The sequence below is a fragment of the Perognathus longimembris genome, chromosome 3, assembly GCF_023159225.1.
Source record: "Perognathus longimembris pacificus isolate PPM17 chromosome 3, ASM2315922v1, whole genome shotgun sequence".
NCBI lineage: Eukaryota > Metazoa > Chordata > Mammalia > Rodentia > Heteromyidae > Perognathus > Perognathus longimembris.
This window is the reverse complement of record NC_063163.1, coordinates 66,197,589-66,224,074: the sequence shown is the minus strand read 5'-3', so window position 1 is coordinate 66,224,074 and position 26,486 is coordinate 66,197,589. Positions and strand designations below refer to the sequence as shown.

At 53.8% G+C, this 26,486-nt stretch overlaps 2 protein-coding genes across 5 annotated transcripts; one reads left to right on the top strand and one right to left on the bottom strand.

Annotated features, from left to right (window-relative positions):
- Positions 1-645: 645 nt before the first annotated feature.
- Positions 646-13,026, top strand: Trip10 (thyroid hormone receptor interactor 10). Of its 2 annotated transcripts, XM_048341860.1 has the most exons (15): positions 646-760; positions 1,993-2,108; positions 2,200-2,256; positions 4,335-4,482; positions 4,574-4,636; positions 4,786-4,890; positions 4,981-5,109; positions 6,055-6,201; positions 6,313-6,507; positions 7,608-7,775; positions 8,012-8,121; positions 10,881-11,013; positions 11,221-11,360; positions 11,830-11,948; positions 12,081-13,026. In XM_048341860.1, the coding sequence occupies exons 1-15, from the start codon at positions 737-739 to the stop codon at positions 12,227-12,229; spliced, it is 1,803 nt and encodes a 600-aa protein (XP_048197817.1). In that variant the 5' UTR covers positions 646-736; the 3' UTR covers positions 12,230-13,026. The 2 variants fall into 2 exon arrangements, with proteins under 2 accessions (XP_048197817.1, XP_048197818.1); XM_048341861.1 differs by lacking the exon at positions 7,608-7,775.
- Positions 12,978-25,152, bottom strand: Sh2d3a (SH2 domain containing 3A). 3 transcript variants are annotated; one of them, XM_048341857.1, is made up of 10 exons: positions 24,853-25,152; positions 18,888-19,022; positions 17,455-17,804; positions 17,078-17,154; positions 15,694-16,184; positions 15,456-15,571; positions 15,100-15,274; positions 14,903-15,014; positions 13,777-13,965; positions 12,978-13,184 (listed from the first exon to the last, which is right to left on the bottom strand). In XM_048341857.1, the coding sequence occupies exons 2-10, from the start codon at positions 18,954-18,956 to the stop codon at positions 13,012-13,014; spliced, it is 1,752 nt and encodes a 583-aa protein (XP_048197814.1). In that variant the 5' UTR covers positions 18,957-19,022; positions 24,853-25,152; the 3' UTR covers positions 12,978-13,011. The 3 variants fall into 3 exon arrangements, with proteins under 3 accessions (XP_048197814.1, XP_048197816.1, XP_048197815.1); XM_048341858.1 differs by lacking the exon at positions 12,978-13,184 and having other exon boundaries at positions 13,833-13,965; positions 15,100-15,296; XM_048341859.1 differs by lacking the exons at positions 17,455-17,804; positions 24,853-25,152 and having other exon boundaries at positions 15,694-16,181; positions 18,888-18,940.
- Positions 25,153-26,486: the final 1,334 nt, after the last annotated feature.

The following is a 26,486-nucleotide window of genomic DNA, read 5'->3' as shown; positions in this document are numbered from 1 at the left end:
CCGGAAAAATGGGTCGATACAGAACTCAGAGCAAAAGGCTTGGGGCCGGTGTCCCAAGGACGACTCGTCCTCAGTTTCCCAGCGGGGACTGGGGCAAGGGGGAGGGAAGGCAGGATGCGGTGCGAGTGCTAATGGACCCGGCCTTGGCGGAGGTGCGTCCTGGGCAGGATCGAAGTCCTCCCATCCGCCCTGTGGCCGCAGAGACCAGACCATTAGTGGGACAAACGTAGACGCCTGGAGCCAGGTTGGCCCGCAATTGACGAGTTGACCTCAGGTTCTCCCTGCAAATGGGCGGGGAGAAGGACTTCTCGAGTTTGGGTTTTTTGTTATCTTTGTCTCTTTAAGGAATGGTTGAAGGGAAGGAAGAAGCATCTGAGGCATGGGAGGTAGAGAAGGGGGCACAGAGATTTTGAAAATGGGTAACGGGTCCTTAAAGGAGGATGGGGGATCTGTCCGGCGGCGTGGAGTGCACACGTTCCTTTAAGAGGGGGGCGAGGCTCCTTAATGACCACGCCCACCAGCGGCCCCGCCCCCAGGGAGCCGGGTCGGGGCTGTGCGCGGGAGGGCGTGGCACAGTACGAAGGGGCGGGGTCGTAGGGCTGTGGAGGCGTGGCTTTGGTGGGAGGGGCGGGGCCTGGCGCACCGCCCTCTCTGAGTCTCCCCGCGGAGGGTGGCGGGCGGCGGGGACCCGGGCGGCGGCGGCGGGATCGGCGGCGGGATCGGCGGCGGGAGCAGCATGGATTGGGGCACTGAGTTGTGGGTAAGTGCGATGGGCCCGGCTTTAACTTCTGAGACTCTGCGGGGGCGCGGGGGACGGGATGTTCCCCCCCCCTCCCGCTTTGTCCGCGCGGTGCTTCCAGGCTGGGGCTCCTCGGGGCTTTTCCTTCTCCTGACCCCTGCGTCCCCGCCCTCTGCCCTCTGCGCTCGGTCGGGAGTTTTCTCTCCTCGTGAGTTTTCTGGACACTCTGGGGGCGTCCAGGGTAGAGCTTGCAGGACTGGAGCGGGGAAACTGAGGCACGAGGTTGAAATCAAAGTGGTTAGAAAAAAAATTTAAAAAAAGAAGTCCCTAAGACCAGGCCCGGGGCAGCCGGGCGAGGTCACCTATTTTGAGCGCCCTGGCCGGGAGGGCGGCTTATCTTACGCCCCTGGGTCCCTGCCCGCCGCCCGCCTGTCCGGCCGGGAGGGGAGGGGAGGGGGAGGGGACCCTCTGGCCACCTCCCCCCGCCCGCCGCACGTGGGACCGGGGAGCCCTGACCAGCCACTACGGGACTCAGGACTCCCGTGGAGGGGGCAGGGGCTTCCCTCACCCAGGAAATCCCCCCCCCCTCCATCCCGGATCCTAGCTGGACCTCTTACCTCCCCCGCCTTTCTGGGGGCGGGAAGATTTTTTTTCCCCCACTCCTGGGTGCCGCGAGCAAGAGTAACTGCTAGATCGCCACCCTGTCTCCAACTCTGGGAATTCCTTTGGAGGTGTGGTGGAGTCCGGGGAGGGAAACTGAGTCACTCATCTGAGACTGCTGTGCTTGCCCCCTGGCTATCCTGAGGTGCCCCCACCCCCGTTACACACACACACACACACACACACACACACACACACACACACACACACACACACACAAAACCCCTCCTCAGGCTGCAGCAAACCCTGCCCCTCTCTGGCCCTGACTCACGCCTGGCCGGCCGGATTTTCCGGAATCTCGGGGGGGGGGGATTAGGGGATACGAGGGGGGATGGGGAGTGGCTTCCACCCGGTTCCACGGCCCTCGTGGCCATCCGGAGCCCCCAGTCCGTGCTGTCCGGCTCGGGCCCCGGCCCTTTCCCGGGAAGGGGAGGGGGCTCCTGCCCGCTTCCTGCCCGCGCGCGGCCGGGGCGGCGCCGGGAGCCGCTCCTCCGCCTGCCCGGCCGGGCCCCCGAGGCTCCCGGGCGGCGATCGGGTCCCGGGGTGCCACCCCCGCGTCGTGACCCCGTGCCCACCCATGTCCCTCGCGTCAGGACCAGTTCGAGGTGCTGGAGCGGCACACGCAGTGGGGCCTGGACCTGTTGGACCGATATGTGAAGTTCGTGAAAGAACGCACTGAGGTGGAGCAGGCCTACGCCAAGCAGCTGCGGTGAGACCTGGGGTGCGGTCCGGGGTGCGGCCGGGGGACCCCCGCCCCAGGGCCCCCTCCCCAAGGGCTCAGCCCCCCTGTCTCCTCCCAGGAGCCTGGTGAAAAAATACCTGCCCAAGAGATCAGCCAAAGACGAGCCCGAATCCAAGTAAGGATGGAGGAGGGTTTGGAGGGCTAGGCTTGGGGAGGGGGGGGGCGCCTTGGTGTCCCTACCACCGCTTCACCCCTCACCCTGTTCCCATCCAGAGCCAAAGGCAAGGATCCCGGATGGCCTGGGGGCGGGAACTTTGTCTTCTGGTTTCTCTTTTTCTTTTGTGTGTGCCAGTCCTGGGGCTTGAACCCTGAGCCTCTTTGTGATGAAGCCTAGCGCTTTACCATATATATATATACGCTTATCTTCCAGTAGGGTGTTATGATTTGTAATTTGAATAAAGGGAATTAGAAGCTGGGCGCCAGTGGCCCACACCTGTCATCCTAGCTACTCAGGAGGCTGAGATCTGAGGATCAGGGTTCAGAGCCAGCCAGGACAGGAAAGCCCAATGAGACTCTTGCTTCCAACAAACCACCAGAAAACCAGAAGTGGAGTTGTAGTTCAAGTAGTAGAGCACTAGTCTTGAGCAAAAGAGCTCAGGGACCGCGCCCAGGTCCCCAGGTCAAGCCCCTTGACCAACAAAAATTTATTTTAAAAAAAAACAAAAAGCTTCATGGGCTTTTTTTGACCTGGGCTGGCCTCAAACTGTGATCCTCAGATCTCAGCCTCCTGAGTAGCCAAGATTGCAGGTGGGAGCCACCAGTGCCTGGCTTCCTCTGGTTTCTAGACTGGCTGTTTTGGCCTTCTCTACTTTGCTCATTGGTTAAGGGAATTTTTCTCAGGTAAATTCCACCTGAGTGGCTCTGGTCTTGTTTTTTTGTTGCCTCTTTTTTCCTTGTCTGGAGATGGAATCAATGGCTGCCGCCCCTACCTGTAGCATTTCCCAGAAGGAGCACTGAAGTTTTGTGTTCCACAGCACCCAGCTCAGAGTCATGGTGGAAGCTCTGAGCTTTATGCTCAGCCTCCTTTTTCCTTCCAGAATCCCCAAAGCTTTAGAGGTTTTAAGAGGGTCTCCTGGGTAGCATGTTGCACTTTTACCCCACATGCCTGTGAGGGCCATTTCCTTCTTTGTTTCTGAGGAGTGAAAATATCCCTAATTAAAAGCATCCCAGAAGCTGGGCACTGGTGGGTTCTAGCTACTCAAGGCTGAGATCCAGAAGATCAAAGTTTGAGGCCTGCCTGACAGAAAAGTATGAGATACTCCATCTCCAATGAACTAGCAAAAAGCTGGGCTGGAGGCATGACTTAAGTGGTTGAGCGCCAGCTACCAGCAAGAATGTCCAGTGAGAGGATGAACCCTGAGATTCAAGCCCTACTACCTCCCCTACACCCCAAAATACTGTGCCTCTATCAAGCCTATCTTTGCTCTTTGTCATTATTACCTAAATAAACAATACAGTGAAAAGATATTAGTCATGGGCTTACATTCTGTCCAGTAATGTAAATCATAGAAGTGATTTAGTGTGCAGGAGTATGAGCTATGGTTCTATGCAAATAACAGCAAATACTTTTATTATATAAGGGAATGTGGCTTAGTGGTAGAGTGCTTGCCTAGCATGCATGAAGCCTTGGGTTTGATTCCTAAATACCACATATACAGAAAAAGCCAGAAGTGGCACTGTGGCTCAAGTGGTAGAGTGCTAGCTAGCCTTGAACAAAAAGAAGTCATGGACAATGCCCAGGCCCCGAGTCCAAGCCCCAGGACGGGCAATAAGTAAAAATAAAAAGGACTCCAGTAACCTTGGATTTTGGTATCATTGGGGGTCCTCAAAATGATTCCCTGTGGATACTGAGGGGTGATTGTATTTATGTTCCTCCATACAAAATTCAGTTCTAGATGCTGGGTGCTGTGGTGCCCGCCTAGAATTCCAGCCTTGGGGAGGCTGAGGCAGGGAGGCTGGAGGGGTTGAGGCCAGTCTAGGCTGTATAGTGAGACCTTGCCTCACCCCCTCTCCGTCTGTGTGTCCCCCCACCCCCAAACGTTGGTCACCCCACTGAGGTGGGTGATGTGAGAGAGCTCCAAAATTTATCAGCTAGCCGTGTAAGATGGGGTGTAGGGAAGAGAGCCAATGCTTAGCTTTGCTTTGGGGGTGGCGGGCTTGGGGCTGACCCCCCCCCCCCTGTGGGTCCCCCAGGTTCAGCCAGCAGCAGTCATTCGTGCAGCTGCTGCAGGAGGTGAATGACTTCGCCGGCCAGCGCGAGCTGGTGGCTGAGAACCTGACAGTGCGTGTGTGCCTGGAGCTGGCCAAGTACTCCCAGGAGATGAAGCAGGAGCGCAAGATGGTGAGGGTCCCCCCTGCACCCTGAAGCCTGGCTCTGGCCGGGGACCCCTGCCCCGAGCCCTGACTGAGCTCCTGTCTCCTCCTTTTCCCAGCATTTCCAGGAAGGACGGCGGGCCCAGCAGCAGCTGGAAAACGGCTTCAAACAGCTGGAGAATGTGAGCTCCTCACCTTGGCTCCTCTGGGGACTCCCCACCTCACCTCCCTCCTCCCGGGCTCCCACCCTGCGCCCTGCACCCCTCCTTGGGGGTTCACCCCCACCTCCCCCCCCCCACCCTGCGCGCATCTAAGCCTTCTGTCTGCACAGAGCAAGAGGAAGTTTGAGCGGGATTGCCGGGAGGCAGAGAAAGCAGCCCAGACCGCCGAGCGGCTGGATCAGGACATCAACGCCACCAAGGCGGACGTGGAGAAGGTGCGAGTCGCGTGGGGACTGGCACGGGCTGCAAGTGGGGCCCATGGCTACAACGCGGGTGCAGCCTCCACCCACCCCTGTGTTTCCTAGGCCAAGCAGCAAGCTCACCTGCGCAGCCACATGGCCGAAGAGAGCAAGAACGAGTATGCAGCCCAGCTACAGCGCTTCAACCGAGACCAGGCACACTTCTACTTTTCACAGATGCCTCAGATATTTGATGTGAGTGCTGCAAGCCCACCCCCCCCCCCACCTCCATCACCACCTCCTACACATAGGTCAGAATCCCAGCTGCCATGCTCCTATTCCTAGATTGAAAGAGAATTCGAAACCTAGAATAATAGGAGAGTCTTGCTTTTCCTCCACCTTTCTGCCAAGGATGCTTTTCTGTTCTCTTCAAACCCCTGTTCATTCATCCACAACCCCCAGGGCTTGATTTCCCCCTTTTTGTCTTCCCCTCTTTGTCTCAAGGTTATCTGTGCAGGGTATATTTTTGTTTCTTTCTCTCCCTCCCCACCCCTCCTCTTCCTGATGGTCCTGAGGCTTAAACTCAGGTGCTAGTCTAGGTTTTACTTGGCTTTTTCCACTCAAGGTCGGTGTCACACCTCTACTTCCAGCTTGAAATGTTTTGTTTTGTTTTCTTATTGTTATCATAAAGGTGATGTACCGAGGGGTTACAGTTACATAAGTCAGGTAAAGAGTACATGTCTTTCTGGACAATGTTCCCCCTTCCCTCGCTCTCCTCTAGTTTATCCCTCCCATTCCCTTCTACAAGGTGTAGAGTTCATTTTCACTGTAGTATCTAGTGAGTGCCACTGCTGCGTTTGTTCACTTCCAGCCTTTTTGCTGGTTAATTGGAGATAAAATCTCTTTCCAAGGCTGGCTTTGAACCCCAATCCTCAGATCTCAGCCTCCCGAGTAGCTAGGATGACAGGCCTGAGCCACCAGCACCTGCCCAGCTTCCTTTTTTGTTTTTTAGGTGACCTCCCTGAGCCAAAGCTCCCTTCTGAGACCCCACTCTTTAGTCCCAGATCTCATGGGACTGGAATCTCTGCCTTAGGCTCCCTGTCTCTCTCTCCCCTCCCACCCCAAGTCTGAGCATAGGATGGGGGGGGGGGCTAGGGCTAGGGAATCTGCCCTGACTCACCCTGAGCCCTGTTCCTACAGAAACTGCAGGACATGGACGAGCGCAGAACAGCCCGCCTGGGCGCAGGGTACGGGCTGCTCTCCGAGGCTGAACTACAGGTGGTCCCCATCATTGCCAAATGCCTAGAGGGCATGAAGGTGGCAGCCGATTCTGTGGATGCGAAGAACGTGCGTGCCCAGGGTGGGGTGGATACGGGGGGGGGGGATCCCCTGCAAGCAGGCACAGGGCCTGGCCCCTGATTGCCCCCTCCCCCGTTTCCCTCCCCCCTGCCCCTCCAGGACTCCCAGGTCCTTGTGGAGCAGCACAAGTCTGGCTTCTCCCGCCCCGGCGACGTGGAATTCGAAGACTTCAGCCAGCCCATGAACCGGGCCCCCTCGGACAGCAGCCTGGGTGCCCCCTCCGATGGCCGGCCCGAGCTCCGAGGCTCCGGCCGCTGCCGGGCTATGCGCTGGCCCTTCAGCAAAAAGAACAAGGTGGGGGCCAGGGCTGTTGGGGTGTGGCGTAGGGGGACAGCAAGTGGAGAGAGATGAGGCCCCCACTGAGTCAGTCAGCTTCAGCCACCGGAACGCTGAGTCCAGGGCAGGAATTTTCCTTTTGGCTGTGGGCCCGGGCTGGAGAGAAGGGAAGGCCGGCAGGCGGCTTACTGGCCCCGGAGTCCCTCGAGATTGAGGGGGCCTGCGGGAAGGGGAGGGCGCTTTGGCATCTTGTCTTCTTGGGATCTTGGAGAAGATGTGGGTTGGGTTGTTTTTTGTTTGTTTGTTTGTTTTTTGGGGATTCGGGGCTGGCTGAATGGATGGGTCTGGGAAGCAATCCCTCTTATTACATCCTTTATTTTTGGGGCTCAGGGGTGTACCCCCATTCAACGCCTGTTTCCCTAGCAGGTGCTTGAGCTTCTGGCTAGTTAATGTAACTTTGGTGGGGAAGAAAGGGGGTGGTGATACAGGAATTCGAACTCAGAGCCTGGTTAGCTAGGCAGATAGATACTCTGCCACTTGAGAACCGGATTCCCAGCTTCTGGTTGGATCTTTTTGCCCCATCTTCACTCCGACTTCTACCTGCAGTCCCAGCTTTATCCACCCACTGGGTAGTGACCCCCCTGATGTGTACTCCCCCACATACCTGACGCCTGTCTCCCACCCCACTTTTGGCCTGTGTGTCTGACTTTGATTTCCTGCATGCAGCTCCTTCTGCCTGTTAGACTCTGAGCCCGGGGGTCTCCAGGCCTCCCCCACCCCGACTCCCCCCACGGTCCTCTTCAGTCCCAGGACCTAAGATTTAAGAGTCACAGGCTTTGTGGGGTGCAGAGGGGGGCTGGCCTCGGGCTCACCGTCTACTACCCACCCCAGTTTTATATGTTGCTCTTAGAAATCTTGAGTTGTGATTTTCTTACCGTTATTTTTCTCTTTCTTTCTCCATTTTCTCCCCTCCTTTCTTGATTGTCTTTTTTTTTTTTTTTACTTTTAATGTCCATCTGTCTGATCTTATGTCCATCCGCCCATCCATCCTGGGGTTCTTCCCCACTGACTTGCCTGCCCCCTCCCCCCACCCACACACCCCCGGCCACTGCCGGTAGCCGTGCCCCCCACCCCTCTCCCCCCTGGGGGGCCCCCACTCCTCGGCTTTGCCTAATGGACCCCCATCCCCCCGCTCCGGCCGGGACCCCTTGGCCATACTGAGCGAGTTCAGTAAGTCGGTTAAACCCCGGCTAGCGTCCTTCCGTAGCCTGCGAGGCAGCCGGCGGGTAAGTGAGGCCTTGGGGAGGAGGCAGTGACCCCTGCCAGCTTGGTGCGGGGCCCTGGGGGTCGCTTCCTGCTGCTGCCCACTGTGGGTCCCCCTTTTCCTGCATGGCCTCGCCGCCCCCCACCCCATCCTGCCAGGGGAGGCCGGTGGATTTGCTGTGTGTCTCAGGAGTGAGCAGGGCAGGGACTCTAAGCTGACGCTCCGAGTCCCAGACCCAGTGCTCACCGTGCCTTGCAGACTGTGGTGACAGAAGACTTCAGCCATTTACCCCCGGAGCAGCAGAGAAAACGGCTGCAGCAACAGCTGGAAGAACGGAATCGGGAGCTGCAGAAGGAGGTGGATCAGAGGTGAGGGGGGAGGAAGGGGAGGACATGGGTGCCTCGGGTCGAGGCGTGGCTTCGTGGGACACTTCGTGCCTGGCATGTGTCCTGGTTCCCATCCCCAGCACTGCAAAAACAAAACAAAAAAAAAAAAAAAACAATAACAACATCCGAGCTACTCAGGAGTCTGAGACCTGAGGATCTTGGTTCGAAGCCAGCCCAGATGGATAGGAAAAGCCTTTGAGAACCTTATCTCCATTTAGCCAGCAGAAAGCCAGAAATGCAGTGGTTGCTTAGGTGGTAGCGCGCCAGCCTTGAGCAGAAAAGCGTAGACAATGTCTAGGCCCTGAGTGCAAGTCCCAGGATTGGCGCCAAAAAGGAAAAAAGAAAAAATTAAGACTTGAATGAATGTTAGTGGCTCGTGCTGGTAATCCTAACTCCTCAGGAGGCTGAGATCTAGAAGATGGAGATTGAAAGCAGCCTGGATGGAAAAGTCCAGGAGACTCTATTTTCAAACTAACCATTAAAAAGCCAGTCTGGAGGTGTGGCTCAAGGCGTAGAGCACCAGCTGAGCAAGCAAGCTAAAGAAGCATGGCCCTGAGTTTACACCTTGGAATGAATGAAAAAGCTCACAGTGGTAAATTTTATATATTGAATATAAATTATTTTATATATTGAATATAAATATATATTGTATATATTGAACTGCAACAACAGAAGAGTTTTGAAAAAAATGAATCTGAAAATGCCTGAGGGGCTGGGAATTGGTGGCTCACTCCTGTCATCCCAGCTACTCAGGAGATTGAGATCTGAGGATTGCGGTTTGAAGCCAGCCTGAGGCAGGAAAGTGAGACTCTTATCTCCAATTAGCCACCAAAAAGCCAGAATTAGCACTGTGGCTCTAGTGGTTGAGTACTAGCTGAGTGAAAAAGCTCTGGGATAGCAACAGCGCCTAGGCCCTGGGTTCAAGCTCCAGGATAGGACTGACACACACACACACACACAAGGCTGAGGGGTATAAGTGAGTGGTAGAGTGCTTGCCTAGCCTGCTTGAGGCCGTGAGTTCAATTCCCAGCCCTGGGGATGGGAGACACCTCCCACCCCCAAGCAGAATGAGTTGGGTTTTGTCTCAGCCACGCAAAAATGGTTCAGTATCAAAGCATCCATCAATCTCAGTCAGCACCTTCTTTGGATCAAGGGAGAGAAAAGCATGGTGGTTTATCTAGTGAATAACTGAAGCACTTAAAACACTAACAATCCTGCTGGTCATCCTACCTATTCAGGAGGCTGAGATCTGAGGATTGCAGTTCAAAGCCAGCCCGGGGCAGGAAAATCCATGAGACTCTTATCTCCAATGAGCCATTAGAAAATTGCAAGTGGCGCTGTGGCTCAAAGTGGTAGAGTGCTAGCCTTGAGCAAAAGAACTCTGGGACAGCGCCCAGGCCCTGAGTTTAAGCTCCACAAATGATGAGAGGGAAAAAAAAGAAAAACCAAAACACAAACAACCAAAGATCTGCCAGATTCCAAAGAAGAAAATCTTCACTCATTCTTCCCAAACAACCAAATTCCCTCCCTGCCCAGTTACGTAACAGACATGATGGCCATTGCTTCTCAGCAGGCAGCCAAACTATTACATCGCCGCCGGAACCAAATGGCTCTTCTGGGAGCCGTGCATAGCACATGGTTCCTGGGATTTTGTGCTGGAGATTAAGGGCTCACCCCTGAAATCAGGACTGCTGCATCCTTGGCCCTTGCCCACTCAGATCTTGAGCAGCTTTGTTCTTGGTGTGCTGGTATTGGGACTTGAACTCTGGGCCTTGAGCTCCCACTTTGCTTTTGCATTCAAGGCTGGCACTCTGCTAACTTGATCCACATCTCTACTTCTGGCTTTTTACTGGTTCATTAAAGATAAGTCTCACAGATTCATCTCCCAGGCTGGCTTCATACTACGATCCTCAGACCTCAGCCTCCTGAGTAATGGGGATTATAGGTGTGAGCCACAGGGCCCAGTTGTGCTGGAGATTTTTTGTCTTCCAGTGTCTCCATCTTTTTTTTTTTTTTTTTTAAAGTGGTTGTTGGTGGCTCACACTTGTGGTCCTAGCTACCCAGGAGGCTGAGATCTGAGGAGGGAGGTTCTAAGCCAGACCAGGTAGCAAAGTGCAAGACTCCAATCTCCAAAAATAACTAGCAAAAAGCCATGCTGGAGAGGTGGCTTAAGTGGTAGAGCACCTGTTGAGCAAGTCAGCCGAGCACATGTAAGGCCCTCATAACTTTCACTCACCGCAGGACTGGAACTTGTTAGGCAGGTGCTCCACCACTTAAGCCAGGGGTTCCCAACCCCCATCCTTTCTTGGACTGTGACCTCCTCCTCTGCCTCCTGGGTAGCTGGGATTACAGGCATGTGCCACTGTGCCTGTGGACTTTAATAATGCAGCCTAACCTCATACCACTAAGAGCTCAAACTGAAGTTCGAACCTAAGCAACGTAGTACTCCCATGTGTGGGCTGTTTTCTGTTTTCAGTGTTGAGATGGGGTCTCACTGTGTTGCCCAGGCTGATCTGGTCATTCTAGGCTCCAGAGATGCTGTTGCCTCAACCTCCTGAGTAGCTGGGACTGCATCTGAGTTTTCATTTTCTGTTTCATGGTCCTCCCACCATTGCCTCCCTAGGGCTGGGATTACAGGCAGGCATTACCACATTTGTCTCTGTAACCGTACCAAGACCCTGCTTTTCACTTGTGAACCTATACTGTACTTCTCTTTTGTTTATCTGTCTGTCTGGTGTTAGGGATGCGTTGAAGAAGATGAAAGATGTCTATGAGAAGACACCCCAGATGGGGGACCCCGCCAGCCTAGAGCCCCGAATCACAGAAACTCTGAGTAACATTGAAAGGCTCAAGCTGGAAGTTCAAAAGTATGAGGTAAGAGAAGGCCCTGGGGAGGGGCGGGGGCCAAGCAGGCCTGGCCCAGTGAGTCATTCATTGTTGGGTGGGGGACTGGAGGTCTTGGGGGAGGGATGCAGCTGTTTGCCTTGGGTGTGCTAGGGGAAGACACAGGAAACCTGTGGGTCCAGAGCCTGCTAGCTAACCTTGGACCCCATACCTGATGTTGTGATCCTGACATCACAGGCTTGGTTGGCAGAAGCTGAAAACCGGGTTCTAAGCAACCGTGGGGACAGCCTGGGACGGCATGCCCGGCCCCCTGACCCCCCAGCCAGTGCTCCCCCAGACAGCAGCAGCAGCAGCAGCTCCCAGGAAAATAAGGAAAGGTAAGTGGGGAGAAGGTGTGGGTGTTGGGCTCCGGAGGCGTCCCCGTCTTATCTATCTCTTCCTCTTTCTTTTGTTTTTTGTTTTTATTGCTTGTTCTAGGGCTTGAACTCAGGGCCCAAGTGTTGTCTGTCCTTGAGCTTTTGTGCTCAAGGCTGGCACTCTACCACTTGAGCCATACCTTCACTTCCAGCCTTTTTTTTTGCTAGTCCTGGGGCTTGAACTCAGGGCTTGGAGGCTGTTCCTGAGGTCTTTTGCTCAAGGCTAGCACTCTACCACTTTGATCCACAGCGCCACTTCCAACTTTTTGGAGTAGTTTATTGGAGATAAGAGTCTCTTGGACTTTCCTGCCTGGGCTGATTTTGAACTGTGATCCTCAGATTTCAGCCTCCTGAGTAGCTGGTGGGGGGGGGGGGACGGGAGGAGGAGAGCCATCAGTGCCTGGCTTATTCCTTCTTTCTCCCCAACCAGCTCTGAGGAGACGCCCTTAGAAGAGGGCCAGGACACCCCTATTTACACTGAGTTTGATGAAGATTTTGAGGAGCCTACATCCCCCATTGGCCAGTGCGTGGCCATTTATCAGTTTGAAGGTGCAGTTCACCTGGTCGGGCCTGGCCGTGTGTGTGTGTGTGTGTGTGTGTGTGTGTGTGTGTGTGTTGCTCTGGGGGTGTGGGTGTGGCCATGTTCTGGTTAAACATGTGCCTGAATTCATCTCACCCTAGGGTCCAGTGAGGGTACCATTTCCATGATGGAGGGTGAAGGACTCCTGGTGATGGAAGAAGATAAAGGAGACGGCTGGACACGGGTCAGGCAGAAAGAGGGAGGCGAGGGCTACGTGCCCACCTCCTACCTCCGAATCACACTCAACTGAACCCCGCCTGGCCCGGGGAAGAAGGGGGGCTGTCGGCTGCTGCTTCTGGGCCACGGGGGGCCCCCAGAACCTATGCACTTTATTTCTGCCCCTCGTGGCTTCCGCTAAGATCTGTGTAACCTGCTGGCCCCGCCCCGTCCACCCGTCACCCCTCCGTGGCCCCGCTGTGCCTTCCAGCCTGGATGTAACATACTTAGGTTCCCAGTCCTTTCTTCCTGTCACTTGGCCTGGGCTGTTTTTGTTTTATATAAAAAGTTATATCAAATACCTGGGAGTGTGTGCCTTATCCTCAGGTGCTTAAGATACCTGGGTTCAGTCCTTCGATATTAACCTCCCCTGTTTCAGGCCAGAGGGAACGAGGAAAGGGAAGTGAGCCTGGGCCCACTGGTGCTTTCCTGGGAGTGACTTATTTGTAAGCTCCAGGAAAGAAATCGGCCTGCTGAGAACAGGTTGTGTTTATTGAGCACCTACTGCATGCCCAGCATACACTGAGTTTTCATTCCAGCCACAATCCCTAGAAAGCACTTTTAAGGTAGAAGGCTGGCACAGAGAGGTCAGGTGATTTGCTGGGAGGCCACACAGCTTTTCAGAGACAGGGAATTTGAACTGGGATACCAGATCTGCAGACTTCATGTTTGCCAGGTGTCCCTGTGAAGGGTACGGCATGGAGATGGCATCTAGGTACCTGGATGGCTCTAGGGCATCTGCATATTTTAAGAGGCAGTTTCTTACCTACTTTTTTTTTTTTTTTGGGTGGGGTGGCCCTGGAAGTGTGGGTGTCCCTAAGGTAAAGAGGGGCTGTCGGGCTCCAGGCGTTGGGACAGGACGCTGAGGACACGCTGGAACTTCTCCACGCGTTGGGCTCTGGGTGCCTGGGCTCCTCGACTACCCCAAAGCAACCGGCGCAGGAAGCCTGTGGTCAGGGCCTCCCTCAGTTCCGGGTGAGGCTGGAATCCTGGAGACAAGTCAGATGGGTTGGGGGTGGGCCCGACGGCCGCGCCCCGTCCCTCACCTGGCCTTTCCTTTAGAGACTTTGACCCAGCCTGGGCCCAGGGACTCGGCTCCCGGCTGCGGGGAGGGCGGGGGGGGGGGGGGGGAGGGAGGGGAGGGGCGAGGACAAAGGCGGCCTCGTGGAGAAGGGGGGGAGTGACCGGGCACACAGACGTGCAGATGGGTTATGGAGATGGGGGGGGGTGGGGATGAGGAAGAGATGGGTGGAGAGGCGTCCTGTGGTCTCCAGCGGTGTGGGATGGGGGGGGGGGGGGAGGCGGGGCTCGGACCAGGTGAGGAATCCTGGGGGCTGGGCTGCCCCAGGTGGGGCGGAAAGGAGGCGGGCCCGGGGCTCTGGGAGGAGGAGGGCTGGGTCCCTTGGAGAAACCTGGACGGACGTGGGGGTGGGGGTGGGGGTCAGGGTCCCCTGGGAAGCGGGTAGGCGTGGCCTTGCAGGACAGAGCCCCCAGTTTTGGAGTGGAGGGCAGTACTTGCTTGGGAGCTTCTGGGAGAGCCTGGGGGCGTCGGGACCCCGGCCCCGGGCGCACGGCGCTCACCTCGCAGGCGCCGGGCCGCGGCTCGGCGGTACTGCGGCGCGTCGCGGGCCGCCAGCCGAGCCCGGTGCAGCGCGCGCAGCAGCAGCCCGCAGCTCTCGGCCGGCGGTCCCGTCGCCAGGTCCTCGGCCTCCAGCAGGCGCAGCGCGGGCGTCACGTGGGGCAGCGCCACCGCGCCGGGGTCGCAGGGTCCTGCGGAACGGGGAGGTGGGCGGAGCCGGCCCGCGGGGCGTGGCCTGAGCACAGTGGGCGTGGCTCTGGTGAGGCGGGGCGGGACTAAGTCTAGAGCGGGGCCTCTGTGAGGGGCGGGGCCATCTAGAAACGGACGCCTCCTATGGCTGAGTCCCGCAGCTGCGGCCTGGGGACACTGAAGATTGAACTTTGCCTTCCGGGTGTGTGCGAGGCGGGTGGTGGGGGGGTCTAATAAGACAGGACCCCGGGGGCTGGGAATATGGCCTAGTGGCAAGAGAGCCCGCCTCGTATACATGAAGCCCTGGGTTCAATTCCCCAGTACCACATATATGGAAAACGGCCAGAAAGGGCGCTGTGGCTCAAGTGGCAGAGTGCCAGCCTTGAGCAAAAAGAAGCCAGGGACAGTGCTCAGGCCCTGAGTCCAAGGCCCAGGACTGGCAAAAAAATAAATAAATAAAAAAGACAGGACCCCGGGTAGGGGGCGGAGCCCAGGGAAGAGGTGGAGCCTGGCGCGGGTGTGGCCCAGGACCCAGACAGGTCCCAGAACGCAACGTGGGCCGGGCCTAGAGTACAGAAGGAACCTAGGATGTGGACAGGAAAAAAGGGAGTGGCCAAGGACGGGTGGGGCTTTGCCAGGGGAGGAGCTACAATGTGGGCGTGGCCTGGGTCCGGAGGAGGGGCGTAGGATTAGGATATGGTTTTTTGGGTGGGAGATGGGCATAGGATGGGGGTTTAGTGCAGGGGTAGAGACTGGGTGTGGCCTTCATCTGGGAGGGGTCCTGGGATCTGGGCGTGGCCTATGGCAGAGAGGGGGCGTTCCTGGTATCTGGGCGTGGCCTGAGGGGCTTGGGCTTGGGGCGGGGCCTAGGTCTGGTTCATTCGGGTGAAAACTTGGCCCCGGGCTCCAAAGGGAGTCAAGTCGGGGACTGTCCCTCACCTGAGCCCTCATCCAGAGCCCGCATCAGCGGCTTCAGTTCCTGCTCGAAGGCCAGTGCAGCCTCCGTGTAGCTCCGGCGCAGCTGGCGCCACGTGCACTCCAGCCGGGACACCTGGGGAAAGGGACACCAGCTTACCTCCTCCCCTCCACCAGGCTCCCGCAACCCCGGCCTCCTCCGCCCCTCGTTCCCCACGCACCTGGGGCATGAGCAGGGCGCCCATGACGGCCGCCAGCCCCAGCAGGTCCCCCGCCGCCCTGGGCTGCAGCGCCAGCGCCAGCTCCACCAGGCCCCGCAGGGCGGCCGCGCGCTCCTCCAGGGGCCCGGTGCAGCCCAGCACCGCCAGCGCCCCGGCCAGCGTCAGCGTCTCCAGCCTGCAGAGGGGAGGGCAAGGGTCTGGGGACGGTGGGGGCGTTTGTAATGCGAGGGTGAGGGAGCCTGGAAGGGCCTTGGTCCACTCCCTTCTCCTTGGGTAGGGGGCAAGCAAAGGGAGATGTTTTGGAGACCCTGGGGATTCAGGGATCCCCCCTCCCCAGTTTCAAGACACCTGCTCACCTCTCTAGCAATTCCAACCTCAAGCGATGTCCGTGGGGAAGTGTGAGCAGCTCCAGGCCTGAGGCCACCCCCATGGCTCTTCGCTGTTCCTTGGTCACTCCCAGAAGGCCTGCAGCCTTCCAGAGGCAATCAGGCAGATGGAGGTTTGGTTGGGTCTCACCTGGTTTCAGACCCTTGACCTGGAGGTCTTGGCTGGGTGTGTGTGTGAGGAGGGGGGGGGTCCTGACAGTTGGCTTACCTGACAGTCCACCAATAGCAGGTGCAGGGCAGTGCCCCCAGGGTGGTGCTCCAGGAACAAACCACGGAGCTTGTGCAGGATTTGGGGGTCCAGAGGCCGGTTCTGGCAGCCCAGCAGGCAGGAGGGGTGGTCAGGGGGACAGAAAGAGACCTCAGCCTGTGGTCTTACAAAGCATCTGTCCTCCTCTTTCTCCTCCTCCTCCTCCTCAGCCTCCCACCAATGAGCCTCTGGCTCTGGGTGGCTGTGGCCAGGGGTTGCTGCTGGGGCACCGGGCACTCGGGGTACCAGCTCACAGTATGTTGGAGGGAGTCCAGAGGCCTCACCAAGCACCAAGGAGGGTGCCCGGAGGGGTTTGGCTGGTGCCTTGGCATGAAGCTGCCCATCTGAGGCCCTGAGACTGTCAGCTGTTTTTCCCAGGGAAGCCGGGGTCTTCAGCAACACCGAGTCACTGCCTATCCGGAGCAGGGCAGATCCAGGCACTGTAGAGACTCCTGGGGGGTCAAACAGGGAAGGGAGAGGATGGGGGACTAGTCCCAAGATAACCGAGGCCCATGGGGAACTTGTGAATACCCTGCTTTCAGCCTAATCTTAACAAAAGTTTCAGTCTTAACACTTCCAGCAACAACATGTTATCCATAGCTACTTAATAGTGGTTTCAAAATAACATTCTTCCACACTTCTGTAGTTTTGTGTATTCCCAATAATCTATTGCTAATATACAGTATATTTATTTATTTATTTTTGGTGCAGGTACTGGGGCTTGAACTTAGGCCTGGGGTGCTGTCCTTGAGCTTTTTTTTTTTTTTTTTTTTTTTTTGCTCAAGGGTAGCTCTCTACCACTTAAGCCACAGCCCAAAAGCTTCCAGCTGTTTTAGTGGTTAATTTAAGAACCTCACACTTTCCTGCCCATGCTGGCTTTGAACTGTGGCCCTCAGATTGCAGCCTCCTGAGTAGCTAGAATGACAGATGTGAGCCACTGGTGCCTGGAACAATTTATTTATTATGGCTCACTGTCTGTCTACTGGTTTGAAGAACTAGGGTTGGAGGAAGATTAAGAATTGCAAGTGCAAAGACCCAGGGGCAGGCACAGCCTGGGAGATTCCAGCAGCAGTTAGGGGGACTGTGTGACTAGAAAGAGAATGGCATACAGTTGTTAGAGATCCCAATCCTGAGTGGAAAATGTTGGGATTCTGGGAACAATCAGAAACACACATTGTTAAACACCTACAAAGTACCTGTGTGTCGCCATGACAACATCGAGAGCATCATTGTCTGCATTTTCCAGAGCAAGAAGCTGAAGCTTTAAGAAGTTAAATCTCCTGTCCCTGAGATCACCCAGGTGGTGAGTGGCTGAGTGGATCTTGGAGCCATGGCAGATTCTCACCTGGTCTTTCTGAAGGGTCTTTTGACCATCCTGAGTGCTCTAAGTCTGTGGGCTGGCTGGTGCTCCGTTTCCTGGCCCTGAAGTGACACAGGTGGGTGAGAGCTGTCACCCCAGCCTGAGCAGTGCAGCTCCCACCAATGCCTGGCAAACCCCACATCTAGTCACTCTGTACCTGTGGCTCAAACCAACCAAGGGATCTAGCCTTATGGGAACCTTGGGCCATCAACGTGTGAAGACAATTTTAGTGACCACAGATTACAAAGGAAGGAGGCAGGGTTCCCATTGGTATCTCAAGGAAGGGTCATCATTCATTGCACCCCAAAAGTAATTTGGGCTGGTGGGGCTGGTGGTATAGGAGAAGTAGAGGGACTGGACACCTGAGATGCTTGGTCCCAGGTGGGCTGTCCACAAGGGCATCCTCGCTGAAGCTGCGCCGCAGAGAGCCTGGCCGGGCCACAGGCCTGGACACCACAGCTCCCGAGGCTCGGGACAATGGACGCCCACTGGCCATGTAGCTGTGTACCAGAGCGGACACACAGGGAAATCTCTCATCTTCCAACTGAAAGAGGGCAGCAGGCCGGCCTGGCCGGGGACGCAGGGCCACGCGGAGCACCTCAAAATGGAGAGCAGAGCCCTGCCACCGGCATGAGATCACAGGGTGGCCCCCACGGGACCCGGAGGCTCGAACTAGGAAATCTCCATCCTCCAGAAGAAGAGCTTCAGCTTTCTGAGAATAGAAGACTGATATTAATGGCGCCTTACCTCTCCATCACCTAGGAATAGCCACTTCTGCTAGAGGCAAAGACTGGGTAGTTTCACATCCAGCCACACTCTTATGTGCATGTGAGCAGGTGTCTGGACTGTACTTCCCAGAATCCCATGCAATGTTGCCTCATCATGTGATATGATTTGGCCAATGGGCTGTAAGCAGAAGTTCTGTGGGAAATGTCCAGCTCTGACCCCTAAAACCCTATTACATAATCCTGGCAGGTTTTGTTCTGTGTCACTGAGGTACCCCTAACCTCCAGGGAAGTGGGGACTTAGAGGTCCTACTTCCCCCCACTCCAACCACTTTGTATGGTGATATGAACAAGTGATATGTTGATTATGTTTAGCTGGCCATATCTTGGGACTGTTGGTTGCAGCTGCTAGCTGATGCTGACCAATGCAAACTGCACTCTTGAGTAATGCATAGCCCTTGATGGGCAAATATGGCTTCAAGAAAAAGCCCTCCACTGGGCTGAGTGGGGGTAGCTTATGCCTGTAATCCCAGCTACTTGAGAGCATTGTGAATTGGGAAGGTCACAGCTGAAGGCTAGTCCTGGGCAACAATTTATGGAGACCTCATCTCAACAAATAAGCCAGACATAGTGGATCAGGCCTGTAATCCTGGTTATGCAGGAGTCATAGGTAGGGGACTTGTGATCTGAGCCTGGCCCAGGACACCCCTCCCCCCTCCAAAAAAAAAAAAACCCTAACTGAAAAAGCACAAAAGGACTAGAGGCATGGCTCCTGAGAATGGGTGCCTGAGTTGGAGTCAGGGTAGAGACATTTGATTGAGAGAGAGACCAGAAGAGGTAGAGCCCAGGGAGAGGGGGACAGGCAGGGTCAAAGAGGCCACCCAGGGGGCATCTAATCTCCATCAACTCTCTCAGCAGGCATAATCTAGGGACAGTGTGACAGCATACAGTCAAACTTGAAGTCAGTCCTCAGTCCTTGTCCAGCCACCCAGTACCCAGGAGTCCACAGGCCGCAGGCCAGGGCTGGCAGCCCCCCACTAGGTAGTGTTCAGTCCTGAAGAGGGAGGTACCTGGCGAGAGAGGGGGCCGTGGTACCAGGGCTGGCAGGCGAGGTCTTCTCCATCTTGGGGCACCTGCATGGAGCTCTGGGGAGTGGGAGGCCAAGGCTGAGCTCTGCACCTCCAGCAGGCCTTGGTCTTTCACAGCTGCAAATGGGAACAATGGAGCTCTGTATGCCAAGCAGCTGCAATAGTGCCTTCGACCTCCTCCCTCCCCCCCCCCCCCCCCCCCCCGGTCTTCAATGGCTTATGCCTGTTATCCTGGCTAATCAGGAGGCTGAGATCCAGAGAACTGAGATTTGAAGCCAGTTTGGACAGAATATTTGGTGTGTTTCCATCTCGTTACCCACCAAAAAGCCATACTAGAGGCTTGGCTCATGTGGTAGAGTATCAGCTGAGCCCTGAGTTCAAGGCCCAGTACTAGTAACTAAACCATACCATATAAGGTAATTTATAATATCCATTCTAAATGGAACAAGCTATTCATCTCCAGATCTTACAACTATGTAAGCACAGCTTTCCTATATTATGTATACCACATATAACACTATATTTAAATACTAACTATATATTACACATTTTTTTCATGCTGGGGATCAAATTGGAGGCCTCATGCATGCTAGGCATGTACTGCACCACGGAGTTACCCTCAACCCCAGAATGCATGCCTTTTACCTACAAAGTAACACATTTGTTTATTAATAAATGTTTATAAAATTTAATTATTTGTATTTTATAAAATCAAATTATATAGATTCTATTTGTAAATAAATAATATAAATTGATTTATATAAAACACTTTGTATGTCAAAAATCGACCTCTCAGTGGAATACAATAGCTCAAAAGCTATGTATGTACGTTCATATAAGTCTACTGTCGACATATTGTCTAATATAGACATTACATTTAAAGCCCTAGGCGAATTTTCTTGGGCTTGGCCACGTGGCTACCATATATGTTCTTGATAAATTGTATATTGTATATATGTCTACCTGACCTAGAGAAGGGAAAGAAAAACAGGGCGTAAGATATCACAAGAAATGTACACACTGCCCTACTATGTAACTGTACCCTTTTTGCACAACACCTTGTCAAAAAATTTGTGTTCAATTAATAAATAAATTAAATTAAAAAAAGAAAAAAACAAAACACTTTGTATGTAAAAAAAAAAAAAATATATATATATATATATTTTTTTTTTGGCCAGTCCTGGGGCTTGGACTTAGGGCCTGAGCACTGTCCCTGGCTTCTTTTTGCTCAAGGCTAGCACTCTGCCACTTGAGCCACAGCGCCACTTCTGGCCGTTTTCTGTATATGTGGTGCTGGGGAATTGAACTCAGGGCCTCATGTATACGAGGCAAGCACTCTTGCCACTAGGCCATATCCCCAGCCCCTATATATATTTTTTTAATGTATGTACTGGAGCTTAAACTCAGGGCCTGAGCACTGTCCCTGGCTTCTTTTGCTCAAGGCTAGCACTCTACCACTTGAGCCACAGTGCCACTTTCAGCTTTTTCTGTTTATGTGGTACTGAGGAATCGAACTCAGTGCTTCATGTATGCTAGGCAAACTCTCTACCACTAAGCCATATTCCCAGCCCTGATAAAATATTTTTCTATTATGTAAGAATAAAGTACACACACATATATATTTATATTTAAATGCCTGTACTGGGGTTTAAGCTTAGGGCCCAAGCACTGTCCCTAAGCTTCTTTTGCTCAAGTCTAGCACTCTACCACTTGAGCCATTCCTACCATTTCCACTCTACCACAGTGCCACTTCTGGCTTTTTCTGAGTAGTTATTGGAGATAAGAGTCTCAAGGACTTTCCTGCCCAGCCTGGCTTCAAACTGTGATCCTCAGGTCTCAGCCTCCTAAGTAGCCAGGATGACAGGTTTGAGCCATGGGCAGCCTGGTTTATGGAGCGTTTCTACTCAAGGCTAGTGCTCTATCTCTTCAGCCACAACTCCATTTCTAGCTTTTTTTTTTGCTGGTTAATTGGAGATAAGAATCTCACAGACTTCTGTCTGTGCTGGGTTTGAAAGGTGATCCTCAAATCTCAGCCTCCTCGAGCAGCTAGGGTTATAGGCATGAGCCACAGGCACCAGGCTAGTCATATATTTTATCTCCGTATGTTCATGACAGTAAATATACTATGTCTTACATTAGATATGATATTACACTATACATTATACCACATATATGTTTATTATGTAGTATAATACATAGACATGTGACGATATCTATAACATTATAATTACATGTTTATAATAAGTATAAATAAATATTCATTACGTGCAACTTTACATATAAAATCCATGAGGTTTTTGGTCATACATGAGCTATAAGTATTAAAAATGAATGCATATAAACCATCAAGAATTTAAGCAACAACAAATGCTAGTGGGGATGTGGGGTAAAAGGAACCCTAGTGCACTGTCGGTGGAAATATAAACCTAGTACAGCCATTGTGGAAGGCAGTTTGGAGGTTCCTCAAAAAAAACTAAACATAGAACTTCCCCATGACCCAGCCATACCATACTCCTGGGCATCTACCAAGAACATTACAAGCCAAGATACCGTGAACACACTAGCCAAGTTATGAAAACAGCCCAGACGCCCTACAGTAGATGAGTGGATCCACACAATGTGGCAACTACACACAAAGGAATTTTACTACTCCTTTAGAAAGAATAATATTATGTCATTTGTAGGGAAATGGATGAACCTAGAAGAAATCCTGGTAGGTGAGGTAAGCCAAGCTCAGAGAGACAAATGGCCCATGTTTTCTCTCATATGTGGAAGCAAGACCTAAAATACAACGGGATTTGATAACTTATACAGGACTCCATGCATTCATACATGGTCAGTCAGACCAAAGGCAGATTCCAGTAGAGGGGACTGCAAAGGCATAACTCCTCGGAAGACATAAAATACTATTTATTGAAACCAATTCCAGGAAATGGAAATGGGTTATTTATGTTATAGTTGGTGTGGGTGTGGGTGGCTGGGGGGAGAGTTGTTGTTTGTGTGTGCTTTTCCCCCCTTTTTTCTCGGGGAGGGGGTGAGGGGAGGCACAGGAAGGGAGGGAGGGTGAGCTAATGCAATCATGTTATTCTGTATACAATATGTAGAAATTGAATTATGCAACTTGTGGTCAGGGAGGAACTGGGGGAAAGTGAAGGAAGGGGTGACATTGTCCAAAAAAGAAATATACTAATTTCCTAACTTATGAAATGGCAATCCCTTTGTATGACACTTTAATCATAACAATAAAATTGTATCTTAAGACACATATAAAATAGGGTGGGACAAGATTATTCATGCCTGTAATCCCAGCCATCAGGAGGCTGAGAGAAGAGAATCTAGGTCTGAGGCTAACGCAGGCATATGATAACAGATGCTATTTTAAAAAAAGTTCCCATGTGAGTAATTTATTTAATTTAGAGCTACAGTAACTTCCTGGGAGTGGCATCATCTATTCTTACATGAAGGACACATTATGTTCAAATGCAGCACAGCTGGCAACATTGACAAAACAAATTATTGCCCCTCCTGGCGCCCTGTTGTATACAACTTGGATCCACAGAGTCCCTGAGGTTCAAACCCTGGGCATTGTGCATTCCAGGCTAGTGCTTTATTGCTGAGCTGCACCTCCAGCCTCCACAGAACCCACATCTGTGGGGGCTCCCATGGTGTGTTAGTGCCAGACAGAGTTCTGGGTCCCCCCCCCGCCAGGAGTCTCAGCAGGGAACAGGGCATAGGGGAGCCCTGCCTTCGGGGACAATTTGTGGGGACACTAATGAGTGAGAAAAGGACTAAGTAGACTTGACAATGCAATGCTAAGCCAGGGGTGTGAGTGATGGAGGTTAGGTTGATAGGGTGACTTGTTTCCATAGGTGGATGGAGAAGGATTTGGGCAGGGCAGGAGAAGGGGGAGCTAGTGCTCTGAGGCTGTAAACATTTCTGGCAGAGGGAATTGAACCCGCAAACCTCCTCAGTTTAAGCCAGGCACTGGTGGCTCATGCCTGTAATCCCAGCTACTCAGGAGGCTGAGACCTGAAGATGGAAATTTGAAGCCAGCACAAACAGGTAAGTCGGTGAGACTCTTACCTCCAGTAACCACCCAAAAGCCAGAAGTGGGGTTGTGGCTCAAATGGGAGAAAAACAGCCTTAAGTGAAAAAGCTAAGGGAGAGTACCCAGGCCACAAGTTCAAGCCCCAGGAGGGGCACAAACTAAAAACCCTCAGCTTATTGACTACCTCTTTGTACATGCAGGGATCCTCGGGGTGTGTGATAATCCAAACTGCATGGCTTTAGCATATAATGCCACATTTTTTTCCTGGTTAATTGGAGATAAGAGTCTCATGGACTTTCTTGCTCAAGCTGGCAAGTGAACCACGATCCTCGGATTTCAGCCTCCTGAGTAGCTAGGATTACATGTATGAACTACCAGTGCTCAGCTCTGTTGTATTTTTATTATGGTCAAATTTCGGTGGCAGACACCTGGGTGTGTCCCTGATGGCTGTCAGGCCTGGGGGCAGAGTGTCTCCAATGAGTGATAGAGAATGCACCTCGGAAAGAAGGCAAGAAAGTCAGCTCCCTGCCCTCTCCCCATTCACCCCGGACACATACACACAGCCCTTTCCTTACTAAGTTCTTTAAAAATCCAGCCATGGAGGGGTCTGTGGGTAAACAGCCACTTGGATTCCAGCCTCCTGAGTCAGAAAGCCACTGGCCAGTAAGGGCAGGAAGTTTCCAGATCAGCTCTGGTAGCTGGGTAGGGAGCTGGCTCCAGGCACTGCATACCTGAAGGCAGGTGTGTTCAGAATACCAGCGCACTTCCTGTTTGCCAGCTGGGCCAGGCCCTGCACACTCAGCCTTCCAGTGTCGCAGTGTCTCTGATCCCCGGTGAGTGGGAGTGGAGGTGAATCATAGTCAGGCTCTGGTTAGTTTGGGGGAGCTGGAGGTAAGGGTAGGTCAAAGGCCCACTAAGCCATCCATCCACCTCAGCATGCTTCGGGATGATTTATCTAGGTAGCGGAGACAAGACTAATGTGAGGAAAGGGATGGGGTGCAGCCAAACTTGGGAGAAAGAAAAGGGGGTTATTTATACTCTAGTCCACCCAGAGCAGGGGCAGGTGGGCAGCCCCTGACACACACACATAGCACAAGGACACAGATGGAGAGGATATGAAGGTAGATTAATAGTTTATATTTGTGCTTGTCAGGATCAGACCTGAAAGATTCGGAGACCCAGGCCCTACCCTCTCCTCTAGTGCAACCAAGACCTCGCACACAGCGCAGAACCAATAGGATTTCTAAGTGACCAGTGGGAGTGACAAAATGGGAAGATGTGTGTGTGTGTGTGTGTGTGGTGTGTGTGTGTGTGTGTGAGAGAGAGAGAGAGAGAGAGAGAGAGAGAGAGAGAGAGAGAGAGAGAGAGAGAGAGAGACAAGAGGCTGCCGGTTGTTTAAAATAGCAAAGTCCGAAGGCTCCTTCCAGGAGATGGTGAGCAGGTGCTGGGACGCCCGTTTGTGGAAGGAGGGAGTGTTGCAAAGATCTGGGGCCTGGGGTGGGGGTGGGGTGAGGGGGTACAGCAAGTGCAAAGGCCCAGTGGTCAGGCAGGGGCTTGCTTTTTACAGTTTATGTAAGGAGCAAGAGTGAAGGTCATGGAGACTGGCAGGGGAGAGACCGCCCAGAAACTGGCGCACCCAGAATTTTAATCCATTGCAATGAAATGGGAGCCCTGCAAGCGTTATAAACGAGGGAGGGGCGCGGTCTGATTCTCGACCTTTCAGGCAAAAAGGGTTTCCGTGTTGCTCGGGGAGCACACCTCGGAGGAGCGCGCCCAGGTGTGCCCAGGTGCAACGACACGCGTCCTGCACCTCTTCCACCTCCGAGGACGCGAAGGTCCTCCCTGCAAGCCGGTGGCTTCAGCCCAAGTCCTAGATGCCTTCAAGACCCTCCAACTCACCTGAGCTGCACCTGCGGGGCTCTCACGAGGCGGGAACCACGCACAGACTTGAGGATCTGAGACTCGCGGACCCACCGGAGCCACACCTAAGGGGAACCCAAGCCCAGGCACCCGGCCACGCCCATAGCCACGCCCACAAACGCTACCTCCAATCGGAACCTCCCGGCTCTCCGCCCCGCCCCCTCACTCCAGCCCCGCCCCTGCGGGACGGTCTTTCCCCGCTAGCCACACCCCTTTCGACCCAGCCTGCTTGGGTAACTGCGAGTCAGTTCCTTCCTCTCAATGGCCACGCCCTCCAGGCCTCAGCCACGCCCGCCTCCGGCTGGCCACGCCCACCCGGCATCCCCGCCCTGGCGGAAACTAGACGGGATTGCAACGCAGCAAACCCGGCCTTCCAATCCCAGGCCCACGTTTCCTGTGGTCCCTTGGGGCGCGGGTGGGGTGCGAGGTGTGTCTCTCCGCACCCTTGGGGGTTCTGGGTGGGGGTCGGGCGGCCTGGATGGTGGCGGCCGCAGCGTTTAGACGAGACGGGTGTGCAGGGGTGAGCTTCCTGCACACCGGTCCCCTGCGTTCCCCGGAAAGGAGCTTCTGTGGGCCGCAGGTTTTGTGGAGAGGGCTGGGGTTGGGGGTGAGGGTGAGGGCGGGGCAGGGGGGAGCCTGGCAGCCCCACCCCCACCCCCAGGGATACGATGGGGGTGGGTGGGAGGGAAGTCTGGCCGCTCCACCCCACCCCCAAGGATGGACGGGGGCGTCCGACGTGAGGGTCAGCAGGCCGAGAGACAAGCCTTATTAAAGGCTTTTTTTTTATTTTTATTATGAGTCGTCTGTTACTGAGCGCTTACTGAATACCAAGACCAATCCTCCTGTCTAACCTGGTTCTAAGGGTTTAATTTTCCCTTAGGCCATCCTTCCAGAGGGCGGGAGGGAGGATTATTTTCATTATTGCCATTTTCCCGAAGGGGAAACTGAGGCACGGGGGATTGAAGCCCTTGGTCAAAAACGTACTCGGCTTTGTGGGACTAAAAGTTGGATCCCTGGAACCCTACATGCCCTGTTTGCCTCGACAATTCTGTGTGCAGTCCAATTAAATAGTTACCCAAGCAGACACCCATGTCAGTCCTTAGAGTCCTCACTACTCAGGAGGCTGAGATCTGAGGATCACAGTTCAAAGCCAGCTCCATCAGAAAAGTCCATGCAACTCTTATCTCCAGTAAACTACCAAAAAGCCAGAAGTGGAGCTGTGATTCAAGTGGTAGAATGCCAGCCTAGAGGGAGAAAGTGAAGGGACAGTACCCAGGCCCTGAGTTCAAGTCCCAGGACCCCGCGCGTGCGCGCGCACACACACACACGCATTTTGCAGATGAGGAAAACTGTGCATAGAAAGCCATGAAAGATGAAAGTTTGCATGCAAACTCTCACTCCTCCCTCAATTTGAACTAGGCCCAGGCCTTCCAGTAAAGGGGTTTGTTGCCTTCTAGTGGCCACAAAATTAAAAGAACTGACAAGTTGGATCCCAGCAGATCTGAAAGTCTGGGGGTGGAGTGGAGAGACCTCCCATAGAAGGCCATTTTGATGGGAATAGTTAAGAAAAAGGGTAAGAAGGCGATGCATGCTTGATAAATGAATGAATGAAT

Excerpts from the sequence above, each read along its gene's own strand:
- Trip10 (XM_048341860.1), top strand. The coding sequence starts at position 737 with ATGGATTGGGGCACTGAGTTGTGG. Across the intron at positions 6,202-6,312 it reads ATTCTGTGGATGCGAAGAAC|GACTCCCAGGTCCTTGTGGA; the intron begins GTGCGTGCCCAG and ends CTGCCCCTCCAG. Across the intron at positions 7,776-8,011 it reads GCCTGCGAGGCAGCCGGCGG|ACTGTGGTGACAGAAGACTT; the intron begins GTAAGTGAGGCC and ends CGTGCCTTGCAG.
- Sh2d3a (XM_048341857.1), bottom strand. The coding sequence starts at position 18,956 with ATGCAGGTGCCCCAAGATGGAGAAGACCTCGCCTGCCAGCCCTGGTAC. Across the intron at positions 15,572-15,693 it reads TGCTATTGGTGGACTGTCAG|GCTGCAGGCCTTCTGGGAGT; the intron begins GTAAGCCAACTG and ends TGCCTCTGGAAG. Across the intron at positions 13,966-14,902 it reads GGCTCTGGATGAGGGCTCAG|GACCCTGCGACCCCGGCGCG; the intron begins GTGAGGGACAGT and ends CCCGTTCCGCAG.